Source organism: Dendropsophus ebraccatus, chromosome 4 (assembly GCF_027789765.1).
Source record: "Dendropsophus ebraccatus isolate aDenEbr1 chromosome 4, aDenEbr1.pat, whole genome shotgun sequence".
In the NCBI taxonomy this organism is placed as follows: domain Eukaryota; kingdom Metazoa; phylum Chordata; class Amphibia; order Anura; family Hylidae; genus Dendropsophus; species Dendropsophus ebraccatus.
This window is the reverse complement of record NC_091457.1, coordinates 84901044-84920896: the sequence shown is the minus strand read 5'-3', so window position 1 is coordinate 84920896 and position 19853 is coordinate 84901044. Positions and strand designations below refer to the sequence as shown.

At 43.0% G+C, this 19853-nt stretch overlaps 1 protein-coding gene across 4 annotated transcripts in view; it reads right to left on the bottom strand.

The window, feature by feature from the left end:
- CEP89 (centrosomal protein 89) overlaps window positions 1–19853 on the bottom strand; it is a 108972-nt gene that overhangs the window by 6715 nt on the left and 82404 nt on the right. For 2 of the 4 annotated variants that reach the window (XM_069966181.1, XM_069966180.1), the window contains one exon: window positions 10852–11021. The exons of 1 other annotated variant lie outside the window; for it this stretch is intronic. In XM_069966181.1, coding sequence (XP_069822282.1) covers window positions 10852–11021 — 170 coding nt within the window. Of the gene's footprint in view, window positions 1–10851; window positions 11022–19853 lie in introns of those variants that run through there. One more of the 4 variants, XM_069966184.1, reaches the window with a different exon arrangement.

The following is a 19853-nucleotide window of genomic DNA, read 5'->3' as shown; positions in this document are numbered from 1 at the left end:
TATAGCCTGTGTGCAGTGTATGGTATATAGCCTGTGTGCAGCATATGACATGTAGCATGTGTGCAGCATATGGTATATACAGCCTGTGTGCAGCATATGACATGTAGTCTTTGTGCAGTATACGATATATAGCCTGTGTGCAGTGTATGGTATATAGCCTGTGTGCAGTGTATGATAGATAGCTTGTGTGCAGTGTATGATATATAGCCTGTGTGCAGTGTATGGTATATAGCCTGTGTGCAGCATATGACCTGCAGCATGTGTGCAGCATATGATATATACAGCCTGTGTGCAGCATATGACATGTAGTCTTTGTGCAGTGTACGATATACAGCCTGTGTGCAGTGTATGGTATATAGCCTGTGTGCAGCATATGACCTGCAGCATGTGTGCAGCATATGGTATATACAGCTTGTGTGCAGCATATGACATGTAGTCTTTGTGCAGTGTACGATATACAGCCTGTGTGCAGTGTACGGTATATAGCCTGTGTGCAGTGTATGGTATATAGCCTGTGTGCAGTGTATGGTATATAGCCTGTGTGCAGCATATGACATGTAGCATGTGTGCAGCATATGGTATATACAGCCTGTGTGCAGTGTATGAAATATAGCCTGTGTGCAGTGTATGGTATACAGCCTGTGTGCAGTGTATGGCATGTAGCCTGTGTGCAGTGTATGGTATATAGCCTGTGTGCAGCATATGGTATATACAGCCTGTGTGCAGCATATGACATGTAGTCTTTGTGCAGTGTACGATATACAGCCTGTGTGCAGTGTATGGTATATAGCCTGTGTGCAGCATATGACATGTAGCATGTGTGCAGCATATGGTATATACAGCCTGTGTGCAGCATATGACATGTAGTCTTTGTGCAGTGTACGATATACAGCCTGTGTGCAGTGTATGGTATATAGCCTGTGTGCAGTGTATGGTATATAGCCTGTGTGCAGCATATGACCTGCAGCATGTGTGCAGCATATGGTATATACAGCCTGTGTGCAGCATATGACATGTAGACTTTGTGCAGTGTACGATATACAGCCTGTGTGCAGTGTATGGTATATAGCCTGTGTGCAGCATATGACATGTAGCATGTGTGCAGCATATGGTATATACAGCCTGTGTGCAGCATATGACATGTAGTCTTTGTGCAGTATACGATATACAGCCTGTGTGCAGTGTATGGTATATAGCCTGTGTACAGTGTATGGTATATAGCCTGTGTGCAGTGTATGGTATATAGCTTGGGTGCAGTGTATGGTATATAGCCTGTGTGCAGTGTATGGCATGTAGCCTGTGTGCAGTGTATGGCATGTAGCCTGTGTGCAGTGTAAGATATACAGCCTATTTGCAGTGTATGAAATAAAGCCTGTGTGCAGTGTATGGTATACAGCCTGTGTGCAGTGTATGGCATGTAGCCTGTGTGCAGTGTATGGTATATAGCCTGTGTGCAGTGTATGGTATATAGCGTGTGTGCCGCATATGACATGTAGCATGTGTGCAGCATATGGTATATACAGCCTGTGTGCAGCCTATGACATGTAGCCTTTGTGCAGTGTATGATATACAGGCTGTGTGCAGTGTATGGTATATAGGCTGTGTGCAGTGTATGGTATATAGCCTGTGTACAGTGTATGGTATATAGCCTGTGTGCAGTGTATGGTATGTAGCCTGTGTGCAGTGTATGGTATATAGCCTGTGTGCAGCATATGACATGTAGCATGTGTGCAGCATATGGTATATACAGCCTGTGTGCAGCCTATGACATGTAGCCTTTGTGCAGTGTATGATATACAGCCTGTGTGCAGTGTATGGTATATAGCCTGTGTGCAGCTATATATGCCATGATCCTTAGGGTATATTCACATGTACCATACCCCCTATAGATTATACACAGTCTTTAAAGTGTCACTGTCGTGAAATTTTTTTTTGCAGAAATCAATAGTCCAGGCCATTTTAAGAAACTTTGTAATTGGGTTTATTATCCGAAAAATGCATTTTTATCATTAAAAAGCAGTTTGAAGCTCTCCCCCCTGTCTTCATTGTTCTCCTATGGAGAGAGCTAAAGAAAAGACCAAAACAGGACAACAAAGAGTTAATCTACAAATCCCTCACCCGTTATCTGTTCTGACCATCACCAGTGACCTGTCTGAGCTCAGATTACAGCTGTCACCCAGCTCCCTGCCTGTAATCCTCTGTTATCTGCTTTCTGCTGCCGGCTAACTCCCTCCTTCCTCCTCCCCCCTCCCCTCTCCCTAGAGCAGACAGGGGACGTCTCCTGCAACAAGTCACAATTTTCAGATTTTTCAGAGTGGATGAAAAAGAGGAAGGAGGGGGGGACCTGGGAAAAGGCTTTTTACATGCAGATAATGGCAGATTTGGCTAATAAACCCAATTACAAAGTTTCTTAAAATCGCCTGGACTATTGATTTCTGCAAAAAAAAAAAAAATACGACAGTGACTCTTTAAGTACTTTCTGGGTGCTCTTTACTGCTTCAGGTAGTTTATATGGTTGGGAACTGAAGATGGGACCTAGACTTGCAAGTCCAGGTTCGGCCTGCGATTCAAAACTGCATATGCTAGCTGTGGTGGCTAACACAGTGGGCAAGAGAGCACAGAAAGTGCTAAAGTACTGTGTTCTCGCATTTAATTAAGTGGGAACACACCGCGATGCTCACCCCTCCCCCATCCTGTCTCTAAGGACTGGCATCTTCCTCTGGACTGCTGCCTCTAGGGACCATCATATGCAGAACAGAGGAGGATGCTGAGCCATACAGCCAGGAGTGAGGAGGGGTAGGTGCTAAGTCCCCTACAATAATCAGCCACCTCTATAGATTGCTGTATGGCTGTATCCGCCACCATAGCAAAAAACTGTATGGGGCCCGCTTCCCTGCACACAACACAAAGCACTGCATATACTGTATCTAGGCTTTATGATGTGGTCAGAGGCAGAATCCTGCCTGCAGCTACAAAAGTGACTGGCAGAGCAGAGAACCAATGGCTGATTGCTCTGTCAGTCCACTGTATTTACTATAGGGGCCCATTAGGAGCCCTTATGGTTAAATAGATAAGTGCAGGAGTAGACTACCGTCTACTCAACCCCTTATGTACTGCAGTGTGTAAGTGACCCAATGTTCACTTACATGCTGAAACACAAAAAAAAGGAAGACAAGGAGATCTCAGCTTCTCTGCACTGATAACCCCTGACCTCTACATGGAGCTCAGCACATTTTCCTACTTGACTGCAGTGGAGAACAGAGGTCAGGGGGTTATCAGAGCAGTGAAACAGAGATCTCCTTGTCCTCTGCCTATTTACCCTTTTTATGTTGCAGCATGTAAATGAACACTGGGTCACTTACACACTGCAGTACATAAGGGGTCAAGCAGAAGGACACAGGACGGCTCTTATTTTCCCTGTGCATTCCCGGGCCCCCCTCCCCCACGGGCCCCATAGCAGCTGCCTACCCTGCTTCTATGGTAGCTACGCCACTGATGGATGGGTGTTGCTTGTGTGGTTCGGTACTTCTGATTGGCTAGTGGTCGATGGGGGGTGGGAATGTGAGAGGTATTACAAGAAGTAGGTGTTGTGGAAGGGGCAGGCTCCGGCACACAGAGAATGCTGGTCTATGTAGTTTAGCAGGTCCCTTGCTCAAATGATCCAAACCAAGAAGTCCATGGTGGCCACAAAACGTAGCGGATTGAGGTCAAAATTTAAAGAGGGACTTGGGTAAGCTAGAGCTACTATGCCTGTATTTTTTATTTTATTTTGAATAGAGTTGAACATCCTCTTTAAGTCTTTCCTGATATGTTTTACACCTGACAGAAATGCCTGCTCAGCCAGCCAGTGACTAAGGCGGGACACTGCTGCAGTCACTGACTGGCTGAGCGTGTACTTCCTGCAGGGTCATTGCAATGCAGGAAGCCAGGAAAATCTGAAGACCGAAGGCCGACAAGAGAGCCGGCCATGCTATGCTGCAGGGGCATAGGTACGGGTAGCATAGCTTCTTTGGCCATAGAGTGTAGGTTATAAATGCTGGGAATTGTACTTCCACAATAGTGGCAGCACCATAGGCTTAGGCTGTAGATGTTTGCATTGAGAATGGGTTAGAAATACTGGTACAGCCACAGGCTGCTCTATACCTGAGAATTTGAGTTTGGGTTAGAAAGGGTTAATTCATGGTATCAACTACAATTTTGTAATAATTCTAGGTTTTCTTCTTATCTCTCTTTTTTGTACTATTGACACTATTAGAAATCTGATGGAGGAAAACCTCTGTTGCTGTTCAAGTGAATAATAATTAATACTCAATGCTTCCACCCGCTGTCTCCTGCTGGATGATGTTCTGGTGACTGATATAATAGAACAGAGTGTACTTTTGCTATATTACGAGCAACAAGGTAACAGTAATTTGCTTTATTTTCTACTGTAACATCTAAACACCCAGTTCTCTGGGCAATTACCAAAATTGTATTTCACATTGAATATTCACCATCCGGAGCCTTGTGTGTGTGTGTTATGGCACCAGTATGGGCATCTTTTTTCTTTATAATCAACTCTACACACATTTCTGAGGTCCTTCAGAAATTATGTAGGGCTATGTCCACACTACGTAAAAATACAGCCATTGTTGCCATCGGCAACAACGGCTGTACTTTGCACGTGTATGCACATTGCCTCTCCTTCTATAGGATCCCGGCCGGAGCGTATACACATCGTGTATGCTCCGGCCTGGATCCCATGCGGCGCCGCAAAGAACTGACATGTCAGTTTTTTGCGGCCGCAATTCAGTGAATTGCGGCCGTAGAAAGACCTGTCAGTTCACACAATGAAGTGAGCGGTTCCGGCCGCTTGCTTCATTGTGTGCTATGAGAGTTCTGATGCAGGCACGCGGTGATGCACCCACATCAGAACACTGTGGCCGGAAAGATCATCCGGCCGGTACTGCAGTATGGCCGAGATGATCTTTGCAGAGACCGGCCATTCTGTGACCCGGCCGGGTCACGGAAAGGCCGGTCTCTTACAGCATGTGAACATAGCCTAAGACAGCCTAAAACACCACTCAAGTCTCTATTAAATAGTCTCTTGGGTGTGTAAAGTGTCACACATAATGCTGAACTATATAGTACCAGGTCAACAGTGTGTATATAGGTGACATGCCAAAGGAGCCACAAGTGACTTAAAGGAGAAGTCTGGCAAAATTGTTTATTAAAGTATTGTATTTCCCCCCAAAAGTTATACAAATCACCAATATACACTTATTACTGGTAATTCTTATAAAGCTTCTTTTTCCCTGCATTTACTACTGCATCAAGGCTTCACTTCCTGGATAAAATGGTGATGTCACGACCCGACTCCCAGAGCTGTGAGGGCTGTGGCTGCTGGAGAGGATGATGGCAGGGGGACACTGAGGGACACAGAGCAATGGAGGGACACTGAGCATCTCTCTGTCATCATCCTTTCCAGCAGCCACAGCCCGCACAGCTCTGGAAGTCAGGTCGTGACATCACCATTTTATCTAGGAAGTGAAGCCTTGATGCAGTAGTGAGTGCAAGAAAAAAAGCACTTTATGTGCATTTCCCGTAATAAGTTTATATTGACGATTTGTATAACTTTTGGGGGGCAATACAATACTTTCATAAAAATTTCCTCCAGGGCTTCTCCTTTAAATGACCGTCTGGAGGCACTGCCAACTGCCAAACAACCTTAGGCCTCATTTACACATCCGTACTGCTGTCCGGGGTGGTGGACCTGCAGCTACTGACAGCACTACAGATGTGCATCCATTGCTGTCCGCAATTGTATGGATCCTTTCATAGATGAATGGTGATCGGTGATGCAATTCCATACAAGTGCCAGACAGCAATTTTTGTAGCATGGATCCTGGCCCTGGCATGGACCCATAACACTTTATTGTGAACTAGAAACGGTCATCTAAAGACTGGGGAATACAAATCAGTAACTGGGGAATACAAATCAGTCAGATGCTGGACCACCAGTGCCTAGTGGTAGATATGGCCCTGTATATATGTTTACAAGTGTATTTTTATAATAATAATAATATTAGAAGAAAGAAGAAGAATGCAGGGTGCATACTAGATTGTTGTGGAGGTATGTTTAGTTGTGTGGAGGACTGTGCATACAAGAGCAGGGCATAAAATTCTGTATCTCATCAGAACTGAATTCTTATGGTATTTAAGGTATATGCTCTACACAGGTGACAAATGGCACAGAATGTATTAAAATGTGCTTTAAAGACTCTGATACATAAGGAGGAATTACTCTCTTCATGGGGTCGCAGCCTGTAGGCGTAATGACTCCAGATGCTGATTCGAGGTTGTAGATGAGCTTGCGCTGGGCACCATCTGAAACTTTGGATTGGCTGGCAGGATGGGTAATCGGGTTGACTCGCTAGCACTGCAGCTTCAATGATTGATTGCTCTTATCTGCATTCACAATACCTTCTTCCTCCAAGCCTCTACATCTTCTCAGAGAGAATAGAAAATGATGTACATAATCTAGTTCCAGAGAGACAGGGAAAACACACAAATCACTGGCAGATTGCCTTTAGTTTCAGTAAAATAAAAAAAGAAAACAGGACATTTATGGCATCTTTGATATGAATTAAATATGTGGTGACTGTATGAATGCAGCTCATTTGAAATAAAAGGCTTAAATTGTCACAATTCTATTATAACCGCAGTGTATTACCACGGAGATAAAAGTGGATGCTGGGAAAACAACAGGATCGATTTTATTTATGAATAAGCCTTGCTTGGGTCTTATTATCTGTTGTTTATTAGCTATAAGAGGATGTTAAAGGGTTTATCTAGGAATAGAAAAGCATAGCTGCTTTCTGCCAGAAACAGCTCCATACCTGTCCTCAGTTTGTGTGGTATTGCAGTTTAGCGTTATGTAATACCACACACACAACCGGAGAACAGGTTTGGTGGTGCTTTAGAAAGATAGAAGCTATGTTTTTCTCTCTCATTCAAAAGTATATTGAAAGAAAATAAAGCAAAATGCAGTACAGAAAGAAAAACAGGGGAGGTATGGGTTACAATGGAATAATCACCAGCGAAACAGTGAAGTCAAAACATTGTCATTAACAAAAAACTAATATTACTTCCAAAGAATATTAAGGTCAGTCATTGGTTGAACATTCGACACTAATACAGAAATCATCTAAGTAATTCACTGAAAAAGAGACCAGAAGACCACACAATTGGGGCCTTTGGCAAAAAACTTTATTATGAGAAACAACCCCAAGGTTCCAATGTCTGAAAAGAGGTGTAAGCTATATTTTTCTATTCCTGGATAACCCCTTTAACCCTGTACTTAGGCCAGGGATGGGGAACATTCGGCCCTCCAGTTGTTGCAAAACTACAATTCCCATCATGCCTGGACAGCCAATGGCTAGAGGGCCGAAGGTTCCCCATCCATGCTTTAGGCTGTGTTTGTAATGGCTATCAAGTATTACACCCGCCTCCTGGTGAGATTGGTGAAGGAGCCTGGGGGCAGTTTTGGAGGAGGTTTTTGCTGTATGGAGGCTCCTCAATCACCTCTTATAGCTCCACTATGTATTATAAACTTTTCCTCTATTTTGCACCAGTTATCTCAATATAGCCTGCAGTGTAAAGAATGGAGGTTTTCATTCGGGTTGCCACAAACACGCTCAGAATGACCTTGATATTTTTGAGCTTTCTCCAAACTATATTATTAGACAAGCACAATTTAGATAGATTGTAGATCCTTCGCCCATTATGTGAACACACCATAAATGATCTAGAGAGAAGAGGTTGTCTGAGGCAGACAATGCCTTTATTTCCACAATTGAGGAACTGCATTATTATACCATGTTATTATAGTTATCTAGAGCTGCTAGAACTACCCCACACTACCCAATTTATACATTTTCTTTCATGTAAAACAGAATCGCTGTGGAGCTCTCGGTCATGTACCTTACATTGTTTGCCTCCTCTTAGCTACTCTTAAATCTTTCACATGGATAATCTGAGATCAGATGTTTTTTCCACAATACAAAATCACATAGCAAGCAGAATATGGTATGAGACATAATCTGAGAAAGGGAACATTACTATTAAGGTTTCTAGATTCATCAATGTGTGTAAACTGCAGATATCAATCACAGCTCAGCTTTCAGCCCTGGTAAAATAAATGCTGAGCTGTGATTGGTTGCTGTGGGCTATTTACATCAGTTTCTTGTTACACACTTTGATAAAATATAGAAAATAAAGAAGTACCCCAGGCATTCATTCATATATTGCTGACACAGCTAGCACAGAAAACATTAAACAGACTATTCTTACCTACCATGCTCCCTGTGTGGTCTTCCCATCATGCCTTTGGGACCCCCACTACACGCTCTGGCTGCTACTTACAAGATGGACTCACCTCAGAAGTTACAACCCACTCAGCCAATCACTGACTGAAGCAGGACAGCGCAGTTGACAGTATTTTTTTTTTTACCTTGGATAACCACTTTAAATAACATAGGAACAGACCAAACCTTGAACTAGTCTGAGTGCTATAATACGTCATGGCAGGTGAAGAGTTCTGTACAGGTCCTCTACTTATACAGGGTGGGAACCCCTTACCATATGCCACCGCTGGAATCTGAGATAGATGAAACAATGCCAGAATGAGAAATATGGAGACAAAAATAAATGATGGCTCCATGTATTCATTACAGCGTATTAATGAACACAGAACCAAGCCTTTGTCTGGGATAACAGGATAATCACATGGGATCAGGTTCCTACCAGGCTCATTGCTTCCGTTTGTCTCTCTGAAGAATTTCATTTTAATAAGCAATTGTCATTTTGAAAGAAACTAAATACCAGGATAAGGGGTAGCATGAGAAGCAATGACTTACGGCCTGCAATGTGTGATCATCCTATTTACTTACAGTGCTGTGCAAATGTATGTCTGTCTGTGGGTGGAAGCCTGCCTTTGCAAGCCCTTGTCATGATCGCAATACTCGCACCTTGAGTTAGACATTGACAAAAGGGGCCACCCTGTTGTTTCCCTGTCTATGTACCAATACTCGCAACCGAGTGGGACTTAAGGGGTTATTTATCAGGGTGGTGTGGTGCTCTCCCCATCATGGAGGCACCCCGTTGGCAACAGGCTAGAGATATCTGGCTATCCCGTGTTTTGAGACTCGTAACTGAGGCTCCACGGACTCTTGTTTTGCATATTTAAATTTTTGGGGGCATCAGTGGAGACTCTTGATTGAGTACTTCATTGGAATTTTTTTCGCTGTTCTCCTTGAGTTCAGTGATTACTGTGTTTTGTTGGTTGATTTTTCATTGCCCCAACTAGCCAGAATCCTACCCCACACTGACGAGGGGCAAAAACCCCGAAACGGCTGTCTGTGGGTGGAAGCCTGCCTTTGCAAGCCCTTGTCATGATCGCAATACTCGCACCTTGAGTTAGACATTGACAAAAGGGGCCACCCTGTTGTTTCCCTGTCTATGTACCAATACTCGCAACCGAGTGGGACTTAAGGGGTTATTTATCAGGGTGGTGTGGTGCTCTCCCCATCATGGAGGCACCCCGTTGGCAACAGGCTAGAGATATCTGGCTATCCCGTGTTTTGAGACTCGTAACTGAGGCTCCACGGACTCTTGTTTTGCATGTGCAAATGTATGAGGCACAGAATGGGTGGAACAAGTGCTGCAAAGTAAGAATGCTTTAAAAAACACAAAAACAAGAAGATTGGCTGTACATTGGAGTCGTAGTCCTGCTTCAGAATAAAAAATCTAAAACCATCAGATGCCATCTTAATTTGCATCCTTTTGTTCCATACCTGCCTAAGACTTTTGCACTGTACTGTGCATACCAGTAATAAAGCAGTACACAAGAATCTAACATCCCGGCCCATTATCTTATTTAGGCAGAACTTAGTAAAAAAAAACGTACGAGAAGCATCACCCATTTCATGCGAAAACCAAGAAGGCTGCTACAGTGTGCGTGGCCTGTTCCAGACTTACACTCAATGATTCTGCTTGTCCTCCTTGTACTACAGAACTGGGAAGTCTGATCCTGTAATAATGTGTTACATCCCAGACCCTTCTTAATAACTTACAGAAGGTACAGAAGCAGTGAAGTAACACATTACTTTATGATCACAGACTACGAGAGCTGTTTATACTAAATGGTACATTTAAAAAAAAAAATGGATACTTGTATTGGTAAAGTTGTTAAATCCTCTATTTTAGATACATTGCAGCAATGAAAATATATTTGGTTCCAAAGCCTTATATACTTTGAATAATCAGGTACAGCAGCCGGTGGGCCATCCATATCCTTAGCATCAGGGCAGCACAGAATGTGCACTGCCTTCCTGCTGGTAAATGCAGCAATTAAGCCTATAATTTCCCCCTGTGCAATAAACAATATTCCAGAGAACGAAGCAGAGCAGTGAGATCTGATACACAATTCACATCAACGTTTGATCAATCAACCAATTAACTGCTCCCTAGCCCCAATGAAGTCACTTCCCCTTGTGTTGCTTCACATCTAACATGCACAAAGTAGCACGCTCATCATATCGGAAAGATGTGCACACAGAATCTATGGACCAAACAGTGGGTCATCACAGACCCAACCCTGCAGAAGGAGCCTCAGTGCCCTCCGTGAAGGCACATTCTGCACTCTCTACTTGATCCTTATCTTTGGGATTTTGCAGGAGTGGAGAGAAGCATCCATTTTCTGCATGCACATCCACAGCAGATGGGACTTAAGATGAAAAAGAAGAATGCAGCTGCTCTCCTCCTCCTACCAGTCACATCTAATTGGTTTGTTTTGTTCTGCCAGCGACTTACCTTTTCTGCTGCAAGACTTCAGTGAAGCTTTGCTGCTTGTCTTGAAGCAGGCAGCGGAGATACTTCATTTCTCGCTGGTACTGGGCTGCCTTCCCTGCAAAGTCTTCCTCCTGCTCTGCCAGCCTGTGATTGATGCCTTGCATAGTGCTCGCAGCTCTCTTTCTGTACACCTGTAAGCAGTAAAAATTGACATGTGGATATTACTGGCAGGATGACTGCGACAACCCCGCATCATCCATCGCTTTCCCAGCTGATGCACGGTGATGTCTTGCTGACCCTCTAAGTCAGGTATGTAAGCCTTACATAATCTTATTATAACACTCCAGTTGCCCATCATCTCTCCCATTCTCTTTACAGCAACAGCCATTCATTGGATTGCGAGGATGTAAACCTCTGTCTCCTGACTTAAAATAACTAAACATTAATGTGAATGGTGCATTCATGTGGAAGAATGGTTAATCGCGTTAGGTTTGTGTTGAAGATAAATCCTCAGTGCATCGGTATACAGGCATAGTGATACCAGAGCACACACACAATCCATAGCTATGTTTTATTAATGGCAGCAAAGCTTGCAGCATTAACAGTTGGTTCACTAGTAGAGTGCATGCTACAAGTAGGCTGTAATCTAAGAGGCAGATGTAATTTAGCCTTGGGATAGAGCTCCCATCATAGCCATTTAACCTGTTTGCTCCTGAGAAAAAATGGGCAGGGGATAAGGCTGGGGCTACAAGGCCAATTCTGGTTGCGCGACATGGAACCACTGTGTTTCAGTGCATGTTGCGCTATTCCATCACTCATACAAGTGAATGGGGTCATGTTGCAACTTACAAGTGGCCGCGACCATGCAGTTGCAAAAAATCTATCCTTGTTAGGGTGCTTGAGTCACGCTTGTGACATGCTGGTTCCTGATCACGCATCAGGGAATCGCTGTGTAGCCCCAGCCTAAGGGTATACAATAACTTGTCACTTGCATTTGAGAAAGCTTAAAAATTGCCAAATAGAGCCATCATTAGAGCTATAGTCCTGAACAATTATCAAGAACTCTACCCCACACTACCTACTGCATCACAGGGCATTATGGAGATGGGTTTTTAAAACAGGGATAAGTAACAAATCTGAGTAACTTAACAAAAGAGATTTCATTTATATGTTTCAAGAGGTTGTTGGAATTATAAAAAAAAGTGGGTTCAGCTTTCAGAAATGAAGCCACCCCTGTCCACGGAGTTGTTTGGGGCATTTTTCTAATTCAAACCACCCCTTTTACATAAAGGGACTGATTGTAGACATTGCCAATGACTACCATAATGTTGGCCTTTGACAGCCATAAAACAGCTGCTGGCAGGGCGTTGTGAAAGGACAATTAATGGTTCAGCCATAAACATTAAGAATTAACCTCTGGGACATCCACCTATTTCACGGTCTCCAGTCTGTAATGAAATCGGTTGGCCAATAAAACTAACAGAGTGCTGCTTTAAAGTCGTGCAGTTCATTTAAGGACCTTGATTTAATTTTGCTCTCAAGCTTCGTGTCCAGGGATCTTGGCCACTAAAGAAAGAACGCTTGTGAGCGACAGTCAGATTTAATACAGCGACAATAACCTCAGCTTAGTTATATAATGGGATAAGAGTCTCACAGCATCTAACATTGGATGCGCACCTGGTTATTTTTTTTTTTACTAACAATGACAACAATACATGCAGGAAATGGGAAGTTTTGCAACTTTATTATGTACTTTAGGTTCTTTTACACATCCCGATATGGGGCCATGTACAAACGCAGATAAGTGAGATCGGCGCTCACCTGCAGTACAATTACACAGTACAATCAATCAGGAAGCCGCACGCACGAGCTGTATAGTTCGTGCAGCCACTAACATTCATTGTTATTAGCTGCACGTCTCCTGCTTCCACAGTGAAATGTGTGGCCAATAACAATAAATTTTACCACTGCACAAAACATGTGATCAGCAAGTGAGTGGGCGATTTCCCGCTTGTCAGCTGATCATTGCAATTTTACATGGGCAGATTATTGACCTGTATGAACAGGCCTTTTAAACAGGGTTATGCAGGGCTAGAAAAACCTTTCCATATTCTTTCAGAACGAGCACCACTCCTGTCCTGTGTTTGTGTGTGGTATTGCAACTCAATTCCATTGACATTAATGGAGAAGAAGTTTAATACCACAAACACACCCTGAGAACAAGTGTGGCATTGAAAGCCACTAGTAGTTGCTATTGGTAAGTAAGCATACATTTCCACCAGTGCTCACATTATAAAAGGCCTGCACATTGCCATACGCTCTAAACACGAGGCATACCATTTTAGTCAATGTCATAAGTGTTTACTAGACTTGCCCATGCCTGTTTTCGTAGGAATAAAATACTTTTTTTTTTTTTTTTTTTTTTTTTTAAGAAATATCATAGAATTAGCAACATAGAAAAACACTTTTTATAATGGGATCTGTTGGCTTCTACCAGTCATTCATCATGGCGCTACTGTCTATTAGAGATGTAAGATTTATAAAGTGGATATCTAGTTTATCTGCCACTTTGCACAGGTCCACTTGTTTTATTTTCAATATGTCCCCGATTTTACAATCTAGTCTGGTGTGTTGATGGTCATTCACATGAAGGACCCGACAGAACCTCCCATTTGGCCAGTATTACTGGATGCCAGAAAAAGGTGTCTAGATACACCTAACATGTGTTTCTAATTACTCTTAGGCTATGTTCACACTACGTAAAACTACAGCTTAAGTACCGGCCAGGATGATCTGGGCTGAGACCGGCCATTCCGTGACCTGCCCGGGGGTCACGGAACGGCCGGTTGTTCACGTAGTGTGAACAAAGCCTTATGCTGGATTCACACATGGCAGGTTTTTGGTAACCTGCCACTGCAGTTTTTGTGCCAAAACCAGAGGTGGATCCAACAGGAAAGTCATCCCTTTATATTTGGGTCAAACAGGAAAGAGATGTACAAGTCCTCCCATTATATTTTTCATCCCATTTGAATCCAATTCTCGTTTTGGCTTTCCAAAAAACTGCCATGTGTGAAACCAGCATAATGCATCTGGAAGAAAGAAGCCAATTGTACAGATTATAAATCTCCTGTTTTGTTCTTACCCAGATCTAGGATAACAAGAAACAGAGGGCAGATGGCAATAAGTATACCTCCAGGATTGCATTACACAGGATTTTCGTGCGGTCTACGTTACCATGGAGACACATAAGTTTGCATAAGGGCTTTTTTTTGCTTTTTTCAAAATACATTAAAGTACGAATAAGCAGAAATATTTGTGCAGCATTATTAAAGCAAACATGAATGAAGCATCTTCCAGGTGCAATGCATTTCACACAATAAAAAGAAACACATAGACAGAGATGTGAATTATTATTCCATAGATCACCCCAAAATTTTTAATCAAGCCTGTTGTGAAAGGAAAGAAACTGTTGCACAAAAATGATTTCACAGTTTTTTTTTTCTATTTATTTTGGACTCTGGCATTGAAATGGCAGCTGCAACAGACCTGACCACCGCATAATAGAAATTAGTCATTAGAACCTAACCCTGATGCTTTCTGTGATTCGCAGGACATAGGGCCCTATTACATGGGACGATTATCGTGCGTTAAACCGTTCGAATTTAGACAATAATCGTTCTGTGTGATTGCAGGCAACAATCGAAAAATCTGAACCTAAAATTATCGTTAATCGTTCGCTGTAATTCCACATTAGTTCGCTCAAGTTCCGCATTTGTTCACTAATCGTTCAGTGTAATAGCAAATTGTTCATTGTTTTGCTGGGATCAGAAGGAGTAAACGATCATAGTAACAATCACAATAACGATTGTAACTAATGATTATCGTTCTGTGTAATATGGTGAATGATTTCAACATAACGATAAACAATCTCGTTTGCGATCGTTTATCATTAATCGTTAAAAATGGCTCAGTGTAACAAGACTCATAGGCTTTTACACATCTACAGTAGATGAGCTGGTTGTGAGCTGATAGCAATTTTAATTATCAGACAGTGATACTATTTAGTGATGCACTGCACTGCTAATAGCAGTCTGTCATCAGACGCACTTGTGAGAGTACAAATTACACTGCTAATTCATTCTCTCTTGAAGAACATTTGTCAGACAGCTAATGCACGCTTTCCATCTTTCCATTTATTAATAATGGATGAATCAAGGCCAAATATAATATTAGTGGAAATAAATATTAATGAAAGTCTTTGGAAAGCAGTGCCCTTGACTGCTTGTTAGAAGGGTGGGGAAGGGGTCCCCTAGGATTCAAATACAGACCTGTTATATCTACAAAATTTAGTGACTGACACCTTTATTCACACTAATGCAGTAGAGAAAGGAACATGTGATACATAGATATTTCAGAAATAATTAAAGCTTGTAGAGAAAATTATTGTGACTACCAGCAAGGAGGGGGAACGATATAGAGACTGCTGCCAAGCAGCTCCGCACCGCCTACATCTACTGATAACTTAGGTTTAGCTGGTGTTTTAGAGGTGACAGTCCCTTTAAATTGGCACTGTTGTCAAGCACCCTCCAAACTGTCTTACGACAGTATTACAAGGCCCGATGACTTGATGTAAGCAAGTCCATATACAACTCCATAATCGTGCAGTAAGTGCTGTACATATATCGCTGTCTTTATTACACGGAGCAATGATGATTAGCGCTACGTGTAGTAGGGGCCTTAAACTCGGCAGCAGATTCCCACTGTCTGACCGCTCCGTGGAGTGGGCGGATCCAGCGGGAGTAACGCCTGGAAAACTGGAATACAGCCTATGGCTACCGAGGGTTCGGGTTCGTACGAACCCGAACCGAACTCGGTTCGGACCATCCCTACTCAGCACCATCCTTGTTTACATCCTGAACAAAGCTCAGGGATCAAATTACAAGCAGTACAAGCCAATGGGCAATGCCTGGGGACACAGAGAAAGACAGCTATGTAGAGATGATCGAATCTCGAGCATGCTCAGGTCTGTCCAAATTTAAGCGTGCAAACTTCCTTCAGCATTTGAATACCAGTGGCTGATGGCCATAGGCTGTATCCATGTTTTCCGGGATGTCCTATGGCTGCATCCAATGTTCTGCGGCCACCATTTATTTAATGTCGCACACTTTGGATCAAATAGTCCTGAGCGTGTTTGAAATTCATCTCTAAAGCTAAGAAAGACCTCTGTAAGGGACCTATTAGAGGGTGAGAGGCAGTCTGTAAACAAGCATCAATCTTGGTGATCACTGGTTTATAGGGCTAGACTAGTCATGCAGCCTTTTCTAGTGGTCGGCTGTCACAAGCACGTCCTCTGCTACATAAGGAGATGTGCAGCCTATGGCTAATGATTGTTTATCAGCTGACTGCTAATTCTATTACAAAAGGCGATATCTGCTTCTTTGGCTGGTAATCACCGTAAATAAAAGAACCCGAAGAGATCTCATCCCAGTGTTATTACATGGACAGATAATCAATTATTTCAATTGTTTTAACGAATTTTAAAATGATAATTGTTCCATGTAACATTGATTGCATGCTGTTTCGTAAGCCCCTGTTACATGGAACAATTATCATTTTAAAATTCGTTAAAACAATTGAAATAATTGATTATCTGTCCATGTAATAACACTCAACGATGAAACGACAAATGAAAAATCGTTGATTTTTGTCTTTCATCATGTTGAAAAATTATAGTTGGTAGTTTGCCGATCGTTCGCATATTTGTTTGTGTAATAAGTCGTTCACCGATAAAACATGTTGTGTGGGCTGTCCTGAGGAATGATTAGCGACCATATAACAACGTAAAAACAATTGTTCATAACAGTAATCAGTGAAGGGAATCCCTCAGTGAAGGGAATCGTTTGCTGCAAAATCACTAGTTATCGCTAGCGAACAATCGTTTTAGCGAATCTGTAAATGATAATCGCTACGTTTATACGACCTTGTGCACAGAGACCTATAAGTGCAAGAGCGCCTCCTCTGTGTGTGCAGACACCATGAACATTAGGCTCTGCCCAATGGACTTAAGGCCCTATTCCACAGGCCGAATTGAGGTGCAAACGAGTACTCTCAGTGCTCGTTTGCTCCTCGTTCCCCGCTCACTGCCGCCGCCAATCTACGCGGCAGCAGCGAGCAGGTGAGTCCGGGGAGGGCCAGGGGGAGCTGCCCAGGTGATCACTAGATCATCCGGGCAGCCCATAGCATACAGCAGCGTCTGCTGCAGACCCTACTACTCCACGGAGCAATGGCAGCAGAACGCTGCTGTATCAGTTGTTGAAAGACATGTTGAAAGGCAAACGACTGCAACGATCAGCCGACATGAACGATGTTGGCTGATCGTTGCCTTCTACTCCACGGGACGATTATCGGCCATAACAGCCGATATCGGCGGATAATTGTTCCGTGGAATAGGGCCTTTAGCTTGCAGAGCAGATCTGATTAAACACACAGTCAGATTATTATGATTACCAACTAATATAGACTATAAATCACTGTGTGCAGCACAGACAGCAGCTAGAAGGGACTCAAAGTCCTGGTAGGTTGTAACAAGTATCTGAAGCCATGCTGACTGCAGTGCATCCCACAGCTGCTGGAGGGTGCGTATAGGAAGAATCTATACAACAAATATGATTAAGGTGGTCCCACAGATGCTCAACTGGGTTCAACTGTGGAAGATTAGGGGGCCAGGGTAGTATCCTTGGAACAAACTTCAGACATTTTTAGCTGTGACATGTTGAATTGTTTTGTTGAAAGAACCTATCTGCCCCTGAAAACATTCATACCAAAAATAGTATGGAAATGTCTTCCATATGGATGAGTGCACAGAATTCCAAAAAACATGCCCCAGACCATAATGCTGCCACCACCATCTTGTGTTCCCCAGTAATGGTTGCAGGTAGGGATGGTCTGAACAGAGTTCGGTTCGGGTTCGTACAAACCCGAACCCTCGGTAATGATTCCCGCTGTCTGCCCGCTCCGTGCAGCCTGGAAAACTGGGATACAGCCATAGCCATAGGCTGTAACCCAGTTTTCCAGGCGTTCCTCCCGCTGTATCCGCCCGCTCCACGAAGCGGGCAGACAGCGGGAATCTGCTGCCGAGCGTTCGGGTCCATACAAACCCGAACCTCGGCAGGTTCGGACCATCCCTAGTTGCAGGTCATTTGTTCTTTAATGTTTCTTGCCACCGTCCATCCATTTGATGCAGTGCTTCTTAAAAGACAACTACAGTGAAAAGCTTTTTCCCAGTAATTGAAACTCATTACAAAGTTATATAACTTTCTAATATGCTTCAATCACCTATCTGCCCCCTTCCCTATCCCCCCCCCTCAACCCTCAACCCCCACCAGGAAGTGAAGTAAACTCATTCTCACCTAATGACTGTTGACCCCAGGCTGCTCTGTGGCAGCCATTTTGTGACAATGACATCAGTAGGAAGGTGGGTCTAAGCCCTGTTAGGCCAGCCTCCCTTTGTCAGATGACACAGGTTTCTCAGCTTTGTAGAATTGTTAGATGGCTTACATCTTGCTAAGCCAGAGTCAGTTAGACATCACAGAAGACAAAGTGCATCATGGGAAAGCCCAAACCAGGAAGTGAAGAAAAAATGAAGACACCAACTGGAGGTTCAGTTCAGTTTTTTCTTTATCAGTGCCAGAGTTGTCCTTTAAACTTTTTCTACTGGAGCCTCACCCATCAAGCAAAATGATGCCTGGGTCTCACCAGACTGACCGAGAGGATGCTGGGACCTCACCAACCATGGTAAAATCCAGTCCATGTAAAAATAAAAATTATTGCTCAGTCTACCTCTAATTTGTATCCTAACCTCTGTATAACATTAAAATAACTACATAATGAGTCAATAATGTTCCTAAAACCAGAGATTGTTGCAGTCAGGGAAAGGACTGTGCAGCTTAAACTCACTTTTATGAAAACTGCCACCCTAGCTGTGCCTCACCAGCAACTAGGGAGTGTCTCACTGGTGGGGCCCACCTCACAGTTTGAGAAGCACTGGTTTGAAGGAAGCAGAAAATCGGTGAAGGCAACCCTTTTCCAATCTGTGAAGGTCCAATACCAGGCATATCTTTGGTAGTCCCCCTGGTTTATTGTAATAATGTGGAAAATTAAACAAAAAGGCGCAAACAATAGAATTTTTTTTTACATTGAAATAGTTAATTACCATATCTGACAACATAACTTAAATCTATGAATCAACAGTCCCAGCAGCTAAATGAGTCTCTGCCTCTATTTAGATTCACATAAACATCTTAGCGACAACTGATGTAAAAATTAGAATTTGACCTGCTGAGTGGAGAAAACTATTGATTTTAAGAATTACTGAAGCTGCGGTCTTATCTGTAAATACAGTGAGCCATGAGAATGTCATAAGGCATCCCCACCCTGGGCCTAACGCTTTCTTTGTATCTTACATACATTATTCAGAATGGTAGTGTTACACAGCAGGAGCCCAGTACGTCATGGAAGGCAGCATGTCATTATTGTGACAGTCTTGAGGATTGCAAGTGACAGCCCGCAAGTGCCCTGCTGCCATTATGTCTTCACAAGGGCTGTAGCCTTTTGCAGATGGAAGAATCTATTTGCATGTGCTGGCAGAGACTAAAGACAAATTCTCAAGATTGCTCTACCATAATGTAGAGTAAATGATTGAAACTGGAAAATGTACATAGAATACAAATGAAGGAGACATACTGTACATAGGGTACATGACTTAAGATCATTCTCCTGTCTCTATGTTATAGCAGCTAAGGAAAAAAGACAAACATGAGGCCGTTGTGTTGAAAATGCTGTTATTAATGCTGAGACATTAACAATGTGTTGCTCTATGTAAGTAAGAATGGCTGCCGAGAGCGAACAGACTAAAAGGCAAGAAGCATGGCAGAATCATTTCACACATAACCCTCTCATTTGGCTGCTGTTACTGTCCACAGTTCGTACAGCTCTAATGGCGGCTGCACTCTGAGCTCCATCCT